The sequence below is a fragment of the Carassius auratus genome, chromosome 38, assembly GCF_003368295.1.
Source record: "Carassius auratus strain Wakin chromosome 38, ASM336829v1, whole genome shotgun sequence".
Taxonomy (NCBI): Eukaryota; Metazoa; Chordata; class Actinopteri; order Cypriniformes; family Cyprinidae; genus Carassius; species Carassius auratus.
The window spans coordinates 1,131,442-1,152,017 of NC_039280.1; the positions used below are offsets into that span (position 1 = coordinate 1,131,442).

The 20,576-nt window shown below is 42.0% G+C and overlaps 1 protein-coding gene across 2 annotated transcripts; it reads right to left on the reverse strand.

The window, feature by feature from the left end:
* Positions 1-1,506: 1,506 nt before the first annotated feature.
* On the reverse strand, positions 1,507-18,394 carry LOC113056599 (kelch domain-containing protein 3). 2 transcript variants are annotated; one of them, XM_026223359.1, is made up of 11 exons: positions 18,261-18,394; positions 12,266-12,479; positions 11,340-11,516; positions 9,077-9,192; positions 8,925-8,996; positions 8,175-8,388; positions 7,212-7,298; positions 6,176-6,284; positions 3,587-3,660; positions 2,817-2,895; positions 1,507-2,616 (listed from the first exon to the last, which is right to left on the reverse strand). In XM_026223359.1, the coding sequence occupies exons 2-11, from the start codon at positions 12,417-12,419 to the stop codon at positions 2,550-2,552; spliced, it is 1,149 nt and encodes a 382-aa protein (XP_026079144.1). In that variant the 5' UTR covers positions 12,420-12,479; positions 18,261-18,394; the 3' UTR covers positions 1,507-2,549. The 2 variants fall into 2 exon arrangements, with proteins under 2 accessions (XP_026079144.1, XP_026079145.1); XM_026223360.1 differs by having other exon boundaries at positions 12,266-12,512; positions 18,261-18,354.
* Between the last annotated feature and the right edge of the window lie 2,182 nt (positions 18,395-20,576).

Below are 20,576 nucleotides of genomic sequence, written 5' to 3' on the forward strand. Positions count from 1 at the left end.
CTAAGTACCAGGGGAGGGAGATTATCTACTTTGCCACATTAAGTACAAAATGAGTGTGTGAGAATAGAGCACTGTAAGTACAGTATGGAAGTGTACTGTTTCCCCCCTGGGATGCTGCCGGACACTGGTCACTAGTGTGGGTCAAGGCCTTGAGTTCGGCAGGGCTGATGGTCAAAGTGTGTGAGCGGCGTACACACAGGGAGTGGCTCCATCGGGCCCCGGCCCCGGCTGCAGTCTGTGAGGATGCAGTCAATGACAGTCTGCTCCAGCAGAGGGCCCCGGGGCCGGATCGGGTCCTGTCCTGCTGTAGGTGTCGAAGCTGCTGGCCAGTGTCCCGATCTCTGCCCGCTGCGCCTCGCTGTACAGCAAGGGTCCCTCAGCAGGGAAAAAAAGAGGCCTGAGTCAATTATAGAGTTTAAAGTAGTGAAGGACTTTAGGAGAAAAATACTGTGAAATTCCATGCATACAAATGGCAAGAAATCTGAAAGCATAACAACTGAACGTCTATGAAACATCAGTCAATATATATTTATATATGTATTTATTTTTAAATGTCACATATATTTTATTTATCATTGTGATTAAACAAAGGAAATGAAATAGTATTGTGTTTATTACTTGGGTGGACCCCGTCTGGCTCCATCACTGATGCTCAAGATCTTCATCATCACTGCACAGAACACACGTCTGATCGCTCACTAACCGAGGAGCAGAAGCGCTGAACATGAGACCTGACATCAGGGTTAGAGGTCAGAGGTCAGCAGAACCCATCACAGTGGCTTGTGTTTGAGCAGAGCAGCGCTGGAGGTCAAAGCTCTGTTTGTGTCTGGAGGAGAGAGCGGTGATGTCGTCATGAGATGTGAACACGAGCCCGACAGCTGTCTCGTCCCGCCGCAGATCCTCCAGCACTTCACCTTCAGCTTCACAACCTTTGCTCAGTAGAAGCCCACTGAGGTGACGTCCACCGAGGGATCCGCCGAATCCATCACGCTTCATTGGTGAAGATGCTGCTGGAGCCTCCAGAGCTCAAGAGACGTGGAGAATATATTCAGCTTCAATCATACATCTCTATTTTAAAATGACCCTCATGACTAGTTTTGGGCTCTTGGGTCACATGATCTCATGCAACCACAGCATAAACCCGATAATGCATTAAAACACACAACCAAGTTCAGATTTAACAAGAGATGTTTGAATATTATTAAGCATTTTGATTTTGTTTACTATTATTAGTGAAGATGAATAGAATGCATTGTACATAATGAGCATCTGTGTAATACACTAAAGTATCAGATTAATATTGCATAAAAGCTAAACTAATTAATAAAGATTAATAAAGAAATGTTTCATTCTGGAGAATTAAAAGTTCATTTAAAAATATTTTTTATTTAATCACATCTTCTCAAAACTGTGTTTAAATTGGTGGCGTTACAGAAAAACAATTCTCAATGTGCTCTTTATATCACACACACACACACACACGTTCCAACACTTCACACTGCACAGTTAAGCAGACAATAAGCAAAATTATCATCAGTTTTATTGTTTAGGAAATTCAAGATCCCACTAAAAACCCGTTTATAACGTAACTCGTGGAAAAAGATTCATCCACCAGCCAGGAATCACACTTGAGGCTCAGAGATGTTTCCTAACGTTCCTTCACACATCGAGAGCCGAACATGATTAAAACAAAGACTCTGAATCCAGCATTTACACTAGAGAAGTAAATGGCCAATCAGAACTGAAAGAATAGTTTGTTCCTCTCGTAGCTTGTGTCTGTTAGCTCATGAAAGCAGCATGGAGATTACATGACGTCTGTGAGAGCTTCACCTGGAGATTTGGCACCATCAGAATCAATAACCTCTCAACTTCAATATTCTGTAGAACAGGAAAGATTCAGATGAAACAGAAAGAGGTGTTAGGAAACAGCAGCAATGGATCTGATGTTTAAGACGTGTCTGGAAAGCCCGACTGTGAAAGAGGTGAATCTGGAGAAAGTGGCCCAGAAACAGCAGAGGATTTGATGGGTGTTGATTCTTCTGTGAGTAAATGAGAAAACATTCAAACCTTTTCTGAAAACTTTTCAACATCATTTGCTTCTCCCAGCTCTGTGAGATCTAAGACCGTCTGTCAGCGATCGCAGTATGACAGAACGCACGCATGCAGAAGATTATTTCTGTTTCTATTGGTTGTGGAGTCAGGTTTATTGTCAGAAGCACTGAGGAACAGAAAACCAGTCCAGTCTTCTCTGAAGATCATCTCTGCGGGCGATGTGTAAAAGCACATGTGGAACCACAACCAAAGTCTTGTATTTAAACCCGACGGAGCGATCTGAACACAAGCAGAGCAATTACAGATTACAGGATAAATGATCTTCATCTCACTCCAAAACTTCATTAAAACACAGGAACACTGATGAATAACTGGACTGATTTAAGATTGAGACGATCGGTTTCTCCTCGGCAGCAATCGTGTTCAGAATCTGCAGTCCGCATCCGAACGGGTGGAAGTGGATCATCTGTGGAGCGGGAGTCTGTCAGGTTCAGCTGTCAGCCGTGAGAGGAGAAGATGGGCCGACTGATGTTACTGTTAGTGGTCATAGCGGTCAGCTCCCACCTGAAGAACACACACACACACACACACACACACACTCATCAGAGCAACAGACCACGGAGAACACACAGCAGGAGCCGTCACAGAGTGTGTGTGTGTGTGTGTGTGTGTGTGTGTGTGTGTGTGTGTGTGTGTGTGTGTGTGTGTGTGTGTGTGTGTGTGTGTGTGTGTGTGTGTGTGTGTGTGGAGGCTCTGACTCTCACCTGATGTCATGAGGGAGGCCCGACTGCTCCAGACTGTACTGAATAACTGCTAGTTTGCATAAAGTCTTCAGATTAGGACCTAACACAGAAGCACACACACAGTAGTCACTGCTAGCTACAGATCATGAGAGTGAGCTTCAGTGTGTCAGGAGCGGATGAGTCCTGCGCTGCGTCTTCAGACAGAGAGAGGATCCACCGCATCACAACATCATTACCGTGAAACACACAGTCTGACAGAGTTAGGCACATGCTGGACGAACAGATGAAGAGTAGAGCTGTGCACAGCATCAACCGATACGGACGAGTGTGTGAATGCTGAAGCACTGCGTGTAAACCTCATAACTACTGTAATAAACTATTAAGTTCTTAAAGTTAGGGTTAGGTTAACCCTTTACCATAGATTAGACATGATTTTTTATTATACATCAATTAAACTGAATAAAACCATTAAAACGGAATCCACAAAGTTTCAGAAAAATAAAAAGTATTTCAAAAGTTCCACATTTTTGTTTCATGTTTAATAAATTGTTGTAAACTGTGTAAGTTTCATAATTCCAAATGAGTACATGCTTTTTGATTACTAAAATGTAATTTAACCGTTAAAATGGAGACCAGAAAAATATTGAACAAAATTTGGGAAAAAATTAAACATTTTTATTTTAGCTTCTGTAATGTAAGGGCCACATGATGTGAACTCTTCAGCTAATGAGAAGAAGCACTCGTTATGATAATGAGGCCGTGACATCACACTGAGAGGCGGTCAGACTCACTGAAGTCCAGGATGTACAGGTCCGAGTGGTCCATGAGGTTAAACTCGTCTCCCATCCCCTGCTCCGGACACGGACTGAAACACAAGATAACTCCATGATGACGACTCATTTATTTCTATATTCTCAGTTCTATTGTTTTAGAGAACAGAGCAGTATGAGCTGCTGATTGAGCTGAACTCATTCCCTGACAGATGTTGGTTAGGAACTCATCATGCGCTATGACTTCCTGTGGAGTGGCTCATCTGCGGAGCACAGGCACATTAAGACCTAACCCTAACGCCTCAATGGTAGAAAACATCACTGCAGAGCTAAAGAGCCAATAACCTCACTGAGTGCCAAATAAGACCCTATAGCGTGATCATGAGATTGAATCTGTATCAGAGTCTCAGGTCTGGATCTCAGACAGCAGTTAATAATGTCTGAGAGATGCTAATGGAGTCTGGGTTAAACATAGACACCAGAAACAAGCTGATATCTGCCGGTGTGAGAACAACAATCAGCACAAATTATCAGAGAAAAGCCCTTATCTCTCTGCTGTAAACAAGGGAACTGAGAAAACTACAGATGTTTGGGTTAAGAAATTACTTACAAGCCAAAGTTATAGTTCATCCAGACAATCTAAAAAATACTTTAGAGCCCTGCTTGTAATCGTGCTTCAAGGGGATGTAGACTTGTGTGTCATCTGCATACAGACGAAAAGAGACCCTATGTGTGTTAAAAATAGATCCTAGAGGAAGCATATAAAGGGAAAACAGTACTGGACCAAGAATCGAGCCCTGGGGAACACCAGACTTTAAATAGGTTTCAGATGAAGATTGGTTTCCAATACTAACAACATACCATCTATTAATGAGATATTCCTGGATTAAACACTCAAAATAGGAGTGAGATCCGGATTAAGCACAGTGTGAAGCGGCCGATTGATGGACAGCTAAACGTCAGTCACACATTCATTATGGAGAATTATAATACAGGCGTTTCATCACACTTGAGATTCACAGAGACTCACGGGGAGCAATGGAGACAATCTCAATGTGACAGATAGCTCAGAATCGATGGATCACTTTGGGATCCTCTTTCACATGTTGCTGAGATGCGTAAGAGCGTCTGCAGATCGTCTTAAGTGCGTTTCGCTAGCCAGCGACGAATTGAGCTGAAATCTGTACGACTGACTAGAGCCGTGTACAAACACACACCACAGGAGGCACACACACGCACAAGTTACAATAACATTCAATGCTTTAAAAGACCTGAACTAATATATCTAATATATGGCTGATCCTGTTGATGAGGTCACAACTATCGTCGAGAGTAAAGTCAGCTAAGATTAAAGTCTGGGGACCAATCAGAAACTACCAGATCTCTGAGTAACCAATCAAAAGAGAGATGTCAGAGAAAATGGTTTCTGACTGAAACACACTCATGAAGCGGAAGGATTCAGTTCTTTTATCACGGCTACTTTCATCTTAAAGCACAGGCTTGTTTCGCCTGCATTCTATAGAGGATCTGTCCTTTCTGAACACTTTCATTCACACAATAACATCAAGCTCTTCTCCCACACGCCACACACGCACAGCTTTACATAAGACCAGCATCAGAGCATTCATCAGCCAAGGTCGCGTTACCATGAAAGACAGACATGAACTTGAAGAGCCGCTGATCCGCATCTGATGTGGCTTAAGACATCATAGAGGAAGTGACATCATGACTGGATAATAAAGCCAGAATGCCATGAAAGCAGAGTGCCGCAGTGAGACAAGCGCACAAACAACGCTCAAATAAATCCTCAATCACAAACAGAACAGAACAGAGGTGTCTCAAGCTGTTGTCCCAGCATGCCAATCTGTCACGCTCCTGTTTACATCCGGCGCCCGTCCCAAATCTCTGGACTAGCGGCGCACAGACGAGCGGCCGAAGCGGCACGACGAGTTCTGAAAGGATTTTATAAAACCTGGAGAAGTGCTGTGAAGTGTAAAATAAAAACAAAGTAGACATACAAATTTACAAGTACAGAATTAAACAAGAACTACTTAAAAAGCCAAGCTAAACCGATAAGTCTTCAGCTGAGACCTAAAGACCTCCAGTGATGGAGCTTGTCGAATATAAAGAGGGAGATTGTTCCACAGTTTAGGGTCTGCTACTGAGAAAGCACAATCACCTTTTGACTTCTGTCTGGACCGAGGAGTAACTAGCAACAGTTTGATTCGTCGATCTTAAAGACCTAACTGAAATGTAGGGCTCTATAAGATTGAAAATATAGTTTGGAGACAAATTATGTAAAGCTTTAAAAACAACCAGTAAAATCTTGAAATCAATCCTAAACTTGACTGGTAACCAGTGAAGAGAGTGCAGCACCGGAGCGATGTCTAGCTGCAGACGTGACGTCGTCTGAGTCTGATCCCTGAGTTAATCTGTTTATCAAAGTGAAGCCATGAATCAATAATGACCCCAAGTTTTCTCACACTGTCACATTGTTTTTCTAGAATTTTGACTTTTTATCCTGCGTCTCTATATTCAGACTGATCTGCAGCTCAGCACCAGAAGTCTGTGCGTCACCTGTGCATCACCTGTGCATGTTTGTTTCCTCACCTGGTTCCTCCGAAGAGGATGATGCGATCTCCCACCATGCAGCAGCACTGTCTGCGTCTGGGACACGGGCCTTTGCCCTTGGGCTCCACCTTCTTCCAGGAGAACGCCTCTGAACACAAGAACACAGACGTCAGAGCTAGAAGATGAACAGCATCAGCATCTGCTCAAACTGCTGAATGAACTCAAACACACAGACTCTGATCAGGACATTACTATCATTAAAGCTGCAAGCAGCGATGAAAGGCCCTCGCACCGGTGGCTCCTGGGAAACAGTGAACAGTGGGCAATATGCATTTAAAGTGGCAAACATAGCAGGAATATGTCCAAGTCATTCAAATGTGCCAAACTTCCTGCTGCCAGCTGGGGGCGCTGTGATTATAACTGAATGAATGGCATGTAGATGTCTTCAGACCAGGACTCTTATTAAACATGTGAAGTTTGGGGCAGATCAGACATTTCTTGCCTGAGTTCCAGCAACCTCCTGTTTCATGGCGAAACAAAGTTTGTCAGACCGCCAGGGTCACGCCCTTTGATGAAAACTCTACAGCTTCACTGTTTAATGTCACTAAGGCCTTATGCTAAACCTCACCAAATTAGATGTGTAGGTGGAGGTCGTCAAAGAATGAGGCTTGGAAATGGCAAAAACTGCACAAAAATCATACAAGAAATTCAAAATAACTGACTTCCTGTTGGGTTTTGGATTTTGTACCAAGAGACTTTTTGGTAGGTAATGGTGTGTTACACGTGTGTACCCATTTTCCTACATGTATGTTAAACGTAGCTGGAGACGCCCTCTGTTGAATGTGTACAGGTGGCGCTACTGAGCCGTTCTGCCACTTCTGAAACCCACATCAGATGCACGTTTCTGACGTGTGTGTGCTACGTTTCATGAGTTTTGGAACATCCATGTTTTGGATGTTTAGGACCTCAAACACAAATCATTTAGGAGAAGAAGACAGCATCGGTGCTCGGGTCCTAATTGACTGAAATGAGACAAACGTACGAGTAATGAACAGCTGAGACTGAACAGAGTCACCTGGATTGAACTTCCAGAGGTCATTGAAGTGTCGGTCCAGACGAGCATTATAACCTCCGAATATATACAACTCTCCATTATAGGCAACTTCAGAGAGAAACAGAGGAAATCAGAGATAAACAACACATATACACAGTTTCGTGTGTGTGTGTGTGTGTGTAGGTGTGTGAGTGTGTCTATGTGTGTGTATCTCTGTCTGTCTGTCTGTGTGTGTGTGTGTGTGTGTGTGTGTGTCTGTGTGTGAGAGAGTGTGTTTGTGTATGTGTGTGTATCTCTGTCAGTCTGTCTCAGTGTGTGTGTATCTCTGACTGTCTGTCTGTGTGTGTGTGTGTGTGTGTGTATGTGTATCTCTGTCTGTCTGTCTGTCTGTGTGTGTGTGTGTGTGTGTGTGTGTGTGTGTGTGTGTGTGTGTGTGTGTGTGAGTGCGTGTGTGTAAGTGTGTGAGTGTGTGCGTGAGTGTGTGCGTGTCTGTGTGCCTGTGTGTTCGAGTGTGTGAGTGCGTGTGTGTGAGTGTGCGTGTGTGTGTGTGTGTGTGCGTGTGTGTGTGTGTGTGTGTGCGTGCGTGAGTGTGTGAGTGTGTGAGTGTGTGTGTGTTTGAGAGTGCGTGAGTGTGTGAGTGTGAGTGTGTGTGTGTTTGAGAGTGCGTGAGTGTGTGAGTGTGAGTGTGTGTGTGTTTGAGAGTGCGTGAGTGTGTGAGTGTGAGTGTGTGTGTGTTTGAGAGTGCGTGAGTGTGTGCGTGAGTGTGTGTGTGTGTGTGTGTGCATGTGTGTGTGAGTGTGTGAGTGTGTGCGTGCATGTGTGCGTGTGTCTGTGTGTTCGAGTGTGTGAGTGCGTGTGTTCGAGTGTGTGCGTGAGTGTGAGTGTGTGTGTGTGTGAGTGTATGTGTGTGTGAGAGTGCGTGAGTGTGTGAGTGTGAGTGTGTTTGAGAGTGCGTGAGTGTGTGTGTGTGTGTGTGTTGCTCACAGGCAGAATGGCTCCGGCGTCCCTCGGGCAGCAGCTGTGTAGACGGTGTGTTTAACCAGCAGTTGGTCTCCGTGTCAAAGATCTTGATTTTATTGCAGTAGATCTCGTTGTTGGAGTGGAAAGGACCGAATCGATCCGCTCTTCCTCCAAACACAAACATCTTGGTGCCGATGATAGTAGCAGAGTGGAAGTCTCTCCATCGAGCCGCAGTGCCCTGAGAGACCAACACACACACCTCAGATACACACACTGATGCGGCACTGAACACACACACTCTCTCTCTCTCACACACACTGCTGTCTGCTGTCATTACAGTGAAGGAGAATCACAGTCCACTATATGCTGCTCTACAGACACAGATCAGGGCCTGAAGAAACTCTATGACGCCATCTAGTGACAGAAGACCACACACACACACACACACACACACCAGCTGCGTCTCAATACACAGATCCCTTCTTAAACAGTGAATTATACGACCATCTAATACCCCTCATCTGAGCTAAAACCTCAGGTAATGCCTGGTCAGCAGTGAAGTTATGTGATTGGAAGTGAAAGAAATCTAAATGTATATTTATTCACCAAAACACACAGAAAACGGCTCTGCTGCAGCTGGCAAAAACACAATTTTAAGATGTTTTTGCATTTTTGTATTTGTTTGCATAAGGCAGACCTTATATCCCATGATGCTCTGCTGCAGCACAGTGATGATGTCATGATGCATCTGTCTAATAAGGGACTCACACTCACCCGGGTGCTCACTAGTGACCAGCACATGCTGCTGGTGTCCAGCTTGTGAATCTCGTTGGAGAAGCAGTCGGCCTGAGAACACACACACAGTCAGACTCTTCATCACACACTCTTTAGCTGATTATAATCACTCCATCGCCACAGCTACACACCAGCTGCTCGTATCCTCCGAAGATGTACATGGCCTTCCCCAGAACACAGGCCGAGTGTCCATCTCTGGCTCCTGGGACTGACCCGGAGATCTTAGGAGTGAACCAGCGGTGCTGACCTGAGGACACACACACACACACACACACACACACAGAGACACACACACAGACACACACACACAGAGACACACACAGAGACACACACACACAGACACACACACACAGAGACACACACACACACACAGAGACACACACACACACATGTCTGGTCAGCTATCCTTGTGGGGACTCTCCATAGGTGTAATGGTTTTTATACTGTACAGACCGTATTTTCTATCGCCCTACACCAACCCTACACCTAACCCTAACCCTCACAGGAAACTTTCTGCATTTTTAGATTTTCAAGAAACTTCATTCTGTGTAATTTATTAGCTTGTTTACCCGTGGGGACCTCAATTTAGATCAAAATCATGTTTGTGGTGAGAAGAATAAACTGAACATGGTTCACTTCATGAGGTCAGCTTTAGGGTGCTTTCACATCTCTAGTTCGGTTCATTTGGTCCGAACCAAGGGCAAATAATTATACATTTTAGCATTTTTCAGCTTTTAAGGTTCCTTTTCACACCACACTGATTGCTTTGGTCCGAACCAAACCAAACGAACCAAAATGCAGTCACATGACAACATCCACATCACTCATTGGCCATGACGTATTTCCTAACTGCTCTTCGATTGGTCAGAATTTACGTGCGGGAAAATTCCAGCATAAGAGAAAAAGCCAGCAAACAACACTGAGACAACACAACTATGGAGAGACGACTGCGCCGGCTGGTTTTGTCCCTGGCCATAATCTATTGTCTGTATACACCACAATATGCATAAAATTCATTTCTATAATGAAGCGCGGATGCGGCTTGAAAACAATATTCTAATGCAGTGCAAACGGCGAGAGGACATCGCTCGTAACTTCAAGCGGAGGTGTGCATTACTTCTCCTTAACTCTGACATGCTCATGGTCATCTGATCATTTCTATGAGGCTCCACACCTCCTCACTACTCCAAGGTTGTCCACGAGCTGATGCTAAAGTGCAAACTGTCAACAAACACTTCCTCATCCCATAATGCACAGCGCAGCTGACTACGGCAGCTGGTTTAGTCCAAAAATGGTCAGTACTTTTTGCAGTTGGGTCTGTTCGAGGTCGGATCACGTTCTCACCACAAACGAACCGCACCAGAGTTCGCTTTCAAGCAGGTCTCAGTACGCTTGTTTGGACCGCTTTTGGTGCGCACCCGAGTGTGATCGCTGCTTTCACACCTGCCCAAACCAACCGCACCAAAGGGGGAAACGAACTCTGGTACGATTCAACCGAACTAAATGAGGCAGGTGTAAAGCCCCCTTAGTGTCCTGGAATTAATTAATAAAACACTGATTATGTCCAAATATCAAAACATTCAATAAATAAATGCTTTAGAGATATAGTGGGGACCAAACTGATCTGAACACTAGTATTATCAGCAGCTAAACTGGTCTGAAGTCAGTTATTTCCATCTTTTGTTGTAGTGTGTCAGTAGGGAATCTCAGTTAACTGTAATAATGCAGTGAGATGTTTGATCTGATCCTCATCAGTCTGTGTGAGTCACATGAAGAAACAGAACACACTGAGACAGACTCCATCCAGAAGAACTGTGTCTCCGAGACGCTTCGGGAAACAACTATTGGAAAATCTGGAAACTGAGGGATCAAAAAAATCTAAATATTGAGAAAATCATCTTTAAAGTTGTTCAAATGAAGTTCTTAGCAATGCATATTACTAATCAAGCATTAAATGTTTATATATTTATGATATATTTATATACCGGTGCTACTGATGATTGGTTTTGTACTGCAGGGTCACATATTATCACCAAATCTTACAATTAGGCCCAGTATTTTTATCAACCTTTTTTCTGTCAGTCACCACAGGTTTTGTGCTTATTTTTTAAGCTGATGCTCCTCAGTTTTTGAGTAAAAAAAAGCATTTGGCAATGTTCACTCAAACTGTGGAGCATCAGCTTAAAAAATAATCACAAAACCTGTGGTGACTGACCAAAAACAAGCTGATAAAAGACTGAATGTAAGATCTAGTGATAATATAGCATAATAAGGGATTCACAAGCATTTTTAAAGTGCAGGCCATGTTTGGCTGGGTCAGGTGAAGGATTTCCCGCACACAAGGCTTAAAACATGAAGGTAAACCTGAGGGCATTCGTTCTGTCAGACACCTACAGACATCGAAGGCGTACAGGACGTTACAGGCGCCCTCGGTGTCGTTCCTCCCGCCCCAGATCAGCACCGTCTCGTCCACCAGCACGGCCGTGTGTCCGTAACGCATGTAGGGCACTTCCCGAGCGTGTTCCCGTCCTCCGGTCCGCACCGGCGGCAGCTTCGTCCAGCGCAGAGACACTGAGAGAACACACACACACACACACACACACACACACATTCATTCAACAGACGCTTTCATCCAAACAGACTTACACTGCATTAAAGTCTGATCTCTAGTATATCTAATAAATTTATTCTAAAAAACTGGAAAAAGGAACATCCTCCAACAATTGAATTATTTTAAAAATTTCATGAACAACAAAACTGCATATAGAATATTTAACATACAGTTTGAAAAACAGAACCCATTTTTTGGACCTGATATGAACCCTTTGACTCATGCCTGTATAACTTAATATCCATTCATATGAATATATTTTCATGTTTGTATACTCTGATGCTATGTAATGTAGAATTAAAAAATTGTTTTTATATTGTAAACTGAGAAATATATAAAAAAAAAAACTGTTATATTGTATTTGGATGAAAAAAAATTGCAACTACGTTTCAACATGATAATACCATATAAAGTGATAAAAGCATTAGCAATTAATCAGAACATGAAAAGTTGATAATGTCATCAAACTAGTTATGGCACATTCAACCTAATACAGTATAATCCAGAAAACTAACATTAGAAACAGCTGATATTGTTTTTCTTTCATTCGTCATCAGTATATTAATCTGTGTGTATATCCTCCATAAAGCAGATGATTTTCATCTGAATTTGACTGTTGTGTGGAGCTCGTTTGAATCGGAGCATCAGTTCACCTCACATTTACATGCAGGTTTGCAGCAGCTGGTTAAGGGCGGTTAAGCAAACTAACCCGTGTTGAAGACGTGCACATCGATCTGTCTCAGAGTCTCGTAGTCTTCTCCAGAGCAGTATCCTCCGAAGGAATAGACCTTGTGTCCGACTGCCACCGCCGCATGGTTGACCCTCCGCGGGCCGCCCTCCAGGTGCACCGTCCAGCGTAACATCCCACGCTCGGCCACGGCTGACCGCTGCACTAAACCATCACGCCTGAGCAGACATCACAGCTGAGGAGGAGGAGCAGCTGTTAGAGACAAACACTGACACACAGAGAGAACGACCCATCAGAGAGAACTACTGACACACAAGAGAGAGAATGACCAATCAGAGAGAACTACTGACACACAGAGAGAGAGAATGACCAATCAGAGAGAACTACTGACACACAGAGAGAGAGAATGACCAATCAGAGAGAACTACTGACACACAGAGAGAGGGAATGACCAATCGGAGAGAACTACTGACACACAGAGAGAAGTAATAACCAATCAGAGAGAACTACTGACAAAGAGAGACAGAAAATCCAATCAAACAGAACTACTGACACACAGAGACGGAATGACCAATCAGAGAGAACTACTGACAAAGAGAGACAGAAAATCCAATCAGAGAGAACTACTGACACACAGAGAGAGAGAGAACGACCAATCAGAGAGAACTACTGACACACAGAGAGAGGTAATAACCAATCAGAGAGAACTACTGACAAAGAGAGACAGAAAATACAATCAGAGAGAACTACTGACACACAGAGACGGAACGACCAATCAGAGAGAACTACTGACACACAGAGAGAGGTAATAACCAATCAGAGAGAACTACTGACAAAGAGAGACAGAAAATCCAATCAAAGAGAACTACTGACACACAGAGAGAGGGAATGACCAATCGGAGAGAACTACTGACACAGAGAGGTAATAACCAATCAGAGAGAACTACTGACAAAGAGAGACAGAAAATCCAATCAGAGAGAACTACTGACACACAGAGACGGAACGACCAATCAGAGAGAACTACTGACACACAGAGAGAGGGAATGACCAATCAGAGAGAACTACTGACAAAGAGAGACAGAAAATTTAATCAGAGAGAACTACTGACACAAAAGAGAGAGAACGACCAATCGGAGATAACTACTGACACAAAAGAGAGGTAATAACCAATCAAAGAGAACTACTGACACACAGAGAGGGAACGACCAATCAGAGGGAACTACTGACACACAAGAGAGGGAACGACCAATCAGAGAGAACTACTGACACACAAGAGAGGGTACGACCAATCAGAGAGAACTACTGACACACAGAGAGGGAACGACCAATCAGAGAGAACTACTGACACACAGAGAGGGAACGACCAATCAGAGAGAACTACTGACACACAGAGAGGGAACGACCAATCAGAGAGAACTACTGACACAGAGACGGAACGACCAATCAGAGAGAACTACTGACACACAGAGAGGGAACGACCAATCAGAGAGAACTACTGACACACAGAGAGGGAACGACCAATCAGAGAGAACTAACGACACACAGAGAGGGAACGACCAATCAGAGAGAACTACCGACACACAGAGAGGGAACGACCAATCAGAGAGAACTACTGACACAGAGACAGAACGACCAATCAGAGAGAACTACTGACACAAAAGAGAGGGAATAACCAATCAGAGAGAACTACTGACACAGAGAGAGAGAACGACCAATCGGAGATAACTACTGACACAAAAGAGAGGTAATAACCAATCAGAGAGAACTACTGACACAGAGAGACAGAACATCCAATCAGAGAGAACTACTGACACAGAAAGACAGAACGACCAATCAGAGAGAACTACTGACACACAAGAGAGGGTACGACCAATCAGAGAGAACTACTGACACACAGAGAGGGAACGACCAATCAGAGAGAACTACTGACACACAGAGAGGGAACGACCAATCAGAGAGAACTACTGACACACAGAGAGGGAACGACCAATCAGAGAGAACTACTGACACAGAGACGGAACGACCAATCAGAGAGAACTACTGACACACAGAGAGGGAACGACCAATCAGAGAGAACTACTGACACACAGAGAGGGAACGACCAATCAGAGAGAACTAACGACACACAGAGAGGGAACGACCAATCAGAGAGAACTACCGACACACAGAGAGGGAACGACCAATCAGAGAGAACTACCGACACACAGAGAGGGAACGACCAATCAGAGAGAACTACCGACACAGAGAGAGAACGACCAATCAGAGAGAACTACTGACACAGAGACAGAACGACCAATCAGAGAGAACTACTGACACAAAAGAGAGGGAATAACCAATCAGAGAGAACTACTGACACAGAGAGAGAGAACGACCAATCAGAGATAACTACTGACACAAAAGAGAGGTAATAACCAATCAGAGAGAACTACTGACACAGAGAGACAGAACATCCAATCAGAGAGAACTACTGACACAGAAAGACAGAACGACCAATCAGAGAGAACTACTGACACACAGAGAGGGAACGACCAATCAGAGAGACCTACTGACACACAGAGAGGGAACGGCCAATCAGAGAGAACTACTGACACAGAGACGGAACGACCAATCAGAGAGAACTACTGACACACAGAGAGGGAACGACCAATCAGAGAGAACTACTGACACACAGAGAGGGAACGACCAATCAGAGAGAACTAACGACACACAGAGAGAGAACGACCAATCAGAGAGAACTACTGACACAGAGAGAGAGAACGACCAATCGGAGATAACTACTGACACAAAAGAGAGGTAATAACCAATCAGAGAGAACTACTGACACAGAGAGACAGAACATCCAATCAGAGAGAACTACTGACACACAAAGAGTGAACAACCAATCAGAGAGAACTACTGACACAAAAGAGAGGTAATAACCAATCAGAGAGAACTACTGACACAGAGAGACAGAACATCCAATCAGAGAGAACAGCTGACACACAGAGACGGAACGACCAATCAGGGAGAACTACTGACACACAGAGAGAGAACGACCAATCAGAGAGAACTACTGACACACAGAGAGGGAATGACCAATCAGAGAGAACTACTGACACAGAGAGACAGAACATCCAATCAGAGAGAACTACTGACACACAGAGACGGAACGACCAATCAAGGAGAACTACTGACACACAGAGAGACAGAACGACCAATCAGAGAGAACTACTAACACACAGAGAGGGAATGACCAATCAGAGAGAACTACTGACACACAGAGAGAGAACGACCAATCAGAGAGAACTACCGACACAGAGAGAGGGAACGACCAATCAGAGAGAACTACTGACACACAGAGAGAGAGAACGACCAATCAGAGAGAACTACTGACATGCAGACAGAAACTTGATGTCATGAATAATTGTTTTTTTAGATCATTGTAATATTTAATGTAAATCTTCCAAGTATATGTGGAGCTTCTTCATTGTCTGTTACATATTCTCATATTATTTCTCTTTTCACGAAATCAGAGTTTTTACAGGCCTATATTGCCACACCTGCTCCCCTCTGAGAATCCAGTAGAATTCAATTCAACTTTCAACTCTGTCTGCTCTTACATCATGGAATGTATTGCTCTATATAAAACAAAAGAAAAAAGAACCAATGTCCACCCGTATTTGAATGAACACACTAGAGCCCTATGACAGGAATGTAGAAGAGCAAGAAAGAAAGTGGAGCAAAGACAAACTGCATATTTCCCTACAAATGCTGAGGAAGAGTCTGATCAAATATATCAAAAAGCTGTAAAGTACTATAAAGCAAGTTATTTTGCCAATATCATTGCTAATATTTCTTAATGGGAAGGGAATTATTAATTGTTATAATTAGACATCTATGCCTTGAAATGAACCCTGACTCCCTTGTTAACAACTTGCACTTTATTCACAAAAATCTTTATCGAATGAATGGAACCAGAGCTAGTATTCTGACGTCTGCCATTACTTCAGGTGAAACAGATGCAACAGAACTTTGTTCTCATCAGTTTAAAACAGAGTCGCTTTCTGAAGTTCATGACGTTACTTTTCATTTAAAGTGTTCATTCATTAATAGAAGTCTCTACAATAGTTTAGTTATATTTCAATTTCACAAAGAAACATGCAGCAGTAGTCAAATAAAAGGACACCATCTCATTTACTGTAATTACTTCAATCTCATTTTGTAAAAACATGAGAAATCAAAAAGTGAAATCAAATTTGTGATTTAAATCGAATCATGAGTTGAGTGAATCATTACATCCCTCACCGACACAGAGAACTACTGACACAATAGAATGAACTCGGACTTGACTTTAATGTCCTTCTAGCTCAAACTTTTCTATTTTCTACTTGTGCTCAAATCAGCGTGTCATGCATTTATTCATTAGTTCCTGATCAGCCAGTTTAAGTTATGATTATGGTGTTCGATGTTAGATTGTCTGGCTAAAATACTATAATAATAAAATAATAAAAGTCTATAATCCATAATAACACATCCTCCAGTGAGAAAGTGCATCTGCTGTTGTCTCTCACAGATTAGTTTAGATCTGTTTAAACGCTGCTTGATCTGTGCAGATTTCTCTCCTGATTCAGACCAGAACACTTTTTCACTGGAGGAAGTGTTATTCTGGATTATAGACTCTATGTGTTTGAGTTAAAATCATCTTAATGCTGGATGTGTTTCAGGTTTTGTCTTCTCCAGATGTTCACTGATGGACTGGAGTGCTGTGGATTATTGGGATGTTTTTATCAGACTCTCATTCTGACGGCACCCATTCACTGCAGAGCATCCATTGATGAGACACTGATGCAGTGCTACATTTCTCTAAACCTGATGAAGACACACACTCCTCCTGATCTCGGATGAGCTGAGGATGAACACATTTCCAGCTCATGTTAGCAGAGGCCTGATGTATGTGTGTGTGTGTGTGTGTGTGTGTGTGTGTGTGTGAGGAACAGAGGATCACAAACACAATGCGCGTCTCGTCTATCAGAGTTTGAGCAGCTCTGCAGAGTATAAATATATAATCATATCTCTAGAGGCACATGCCAGAATATATTTAGAGAAACACAACAGTCTATCATCAGCTTCTCGAATGACACACGGCTGCGTCTCGAAACACAGCGAGCTGCCAACACGAGAAGCATCAGGATGAAGGAACCTACTGAGAACATGACCATCAGCTCCACAACTGCTGCCTATGTAGGGGCCGACTAACTAGGGTTGGGACACATCCAGAGAACGACCTTTGACCTTTAAATGACAGGTTAAATATAGAGACATGGCCAATCACTGCAGGTTAAAACAATGATATTTGATTTCATGAAGGGTTAACAGAGCTAACTCTCTTTACTGCAGAATTTCAACAGTTTAGATGTGATCTATAAAACAGACTAATCACAGTCTGCTTCTCTCTCTCACACACACACACACACACACACACACACACACGTCTGCTTTAAATCAAGAAATGTATTTTTGTTAAGACATTAGAAATCATGGCAGAACAAACTAAAATTGTGCCTGCTTTCATTCTGGATACACATAACTGTACATTATTTATTCATTTATTCAGTAAGACTCTATGATTTTAATTATATAAAATATCAAAACAACGAATAAATCTCCTGTCAAGTGCTGTTAGCTCGATTAGCTAGCTGTCAACACAACTTCTGTACACAAACAGCTCAAAGCATCAGATCAAAACATCAGTTTCATTACAACTGCTCTGCTATTGTGACATGAAATCAAAACGTGACATTCGTAGGAAAGATAATAATTAATCTGTCCGTGATCGAGGGTCATTATTAGCCTGTCCAGCTAACCGAGCTAAAGCAGATAAAACCCTTCAGCAGCGCAAACGAAGCGATTAAAACACGGATATATAACGATACAGATCAGCCTCGAGCTGAAGGCGTGTAAATAAAGCCATTAGACAGGAATGTGAATGTTTAATGTTAATAAAAACTAATGATATTGAACAGAGTCTCCTCTTACCTTCCGAGTGCTAATGATCAAAATAATGAACCCGCGCTGCGCCCTCTGCTGGAGCAACACTGTCTTTACACACACACACACACACACACACACACACACAAACATACACACACTGACACACACGCACACTGACACACACACACACACACACACAAACACACACACACACACACTGACAAACACACACACGCTCACAAATAGATAAAACGCATTTACACACACACACAAACACACATTAAATTTGTCACAACATGACGGTAAAATGTGACAATAAATACATACAAATAGCAGCATGGTTTAAATCAATCAATAACAAAAAAGTAACCAGTTATTAACATTTCTGTTCATCTCTAAAACGTTTTCAGTTATTATTTTACTGGCTGTGCGTGGAATAAGTGTTTTTAAACAATAGATGAGCACATAATATTAATTGCAGACCAAAAGAAAGATTGGAAAGACAAGCCAAACATAACACAGTGCAAATTAGAAATAATAATTAATTATTCGGCGCTGACAGCCTCGTGATCAATTCTTATCCGACTTCCTGTCAGCTCCGATCTGTCCTTCATAATACAGGCGAAAATGCCCAAAATGTATTTAAAAAAAAAAAAAAAAAAAAAAAAAAGACATAACTCATGAAATTATAAATAATTATTAAGACTCTGTCTCAAGCTCATGTACAGGCTAGCAATATTAAAAATACAAAAATACAAAATTCTAGACATAACAGCATATGCACAAAAACACAAAACAAACAATTAAAGCCTTGAATATATAATTGCTGTTGTTGACGTTATTCAAAAATAAAAATATGTTCTAATATTTTTAAAATACTGTTCAACAAGTTTTTTATGAACATCCAGACAGCTGATAATTTATATATTTTTCAGACAGCTGTTGTCAGCATAGACATATAAATACCTAGACGCCTCATTGGCCGCTTTGAGCCGTTGCCGCGATACGTCATCGCGTCCGCCATGTTCGTGAGGGCAAGACTGCCTTAAAACAAATGAAAGTAAACGGGTGAGCTGCGGTTTTACTGAATAAAAACACGATAACATTCACATTTATCAACCGATTTCAGAGGTTTGTGATCTACGTGCAGTTAAAAAAACTTTGCCTCCAGTTTTTTAGTTAGGTTTGGAAAATTATTAATTGAAAGCTCACATTTATCTCACTTGTTTCGTTGGTTTAAATCTGTTAATTTAGTATAACTGTGACATATTCATGTAATGTAATTGGAACGTACATTACATGATATGTAGTTGTTTTATTGCTTTCTCTGTGTTCAATCCCAACATTTCTCTTTCTTTTTTTCTCTCTTTCTTGTGTCTCCGGTCAGAACCAGGGTTGGGGAGTAACGGAACACATGTAACGGCGTTACGTAATCAGGATACAAAAATCCAGTAACTGTAATCCGTTACAATTACGTCAAAAAACGTAGTAATCAGATTATAGTTACATTTTGAAAAAGGGGGAATACTTTCAGGATTACAATGGTTTCACTGAAAACTAAATAAATCAGTATTTTGGCATAATAACCCTATATTAAGCGCAGCTTGATTAACGACTCACGAGTCACGTGTGCCACCCGCTGGAGCATGCGCAAATAACAGCTGTCTACAATCTCCTCAGACGCAGATTGAATCACTGCTGCAAAAACGCGTTCATTTCATGGAAATTCCGCTGCTATTTTGTTTAAAAAGAAGAAATTGCAAACAACGTTGAACAGAGCAAACTGTGCCTTCCAGCAAAGAAAACACTTTCTTCATCGATTCGACAGCCAACCTAAAGAAGCATTTGTACTTTTAAAAATTAGTTTTATATTTGCAAAGATACAAAAATATATATTTGTATTCTCTATTTTCCTTTTGAAGAAACATTTTCCATTATCAAAAAATTGTGTTCTTATTATATTTGCTTGGAAAAATAAAATGAATTTGCATTCTCTATTTTCCTGTTGAAGAAACATTTCCTTAAAATTCTTTCTTATTATATTTTCTTCAAAATAAAACAAAATAATCTGTAATACCAATACCATGCTCTAGATGTCTGTATAGTCCTTTACATATATATTAATTCAGGGCCGTGAAATTCTTAATTAATAAATGTTGTTGTTTTAAAAAATATATATATTTGACCTTGAAGTAATCCAGAAGTAATCCAAAAGTAATCAGTTACATTACTTTCTTATTGTGGTACTTGGATTACGTTACTGAATACTTTTTTTATGAAGTAATTAGTAACGGAATACATTTTTAAAGTAACCCTCCCAAGCCTGGTCAGAACACAGCTCATTCCCTTTGGAATTCTGGG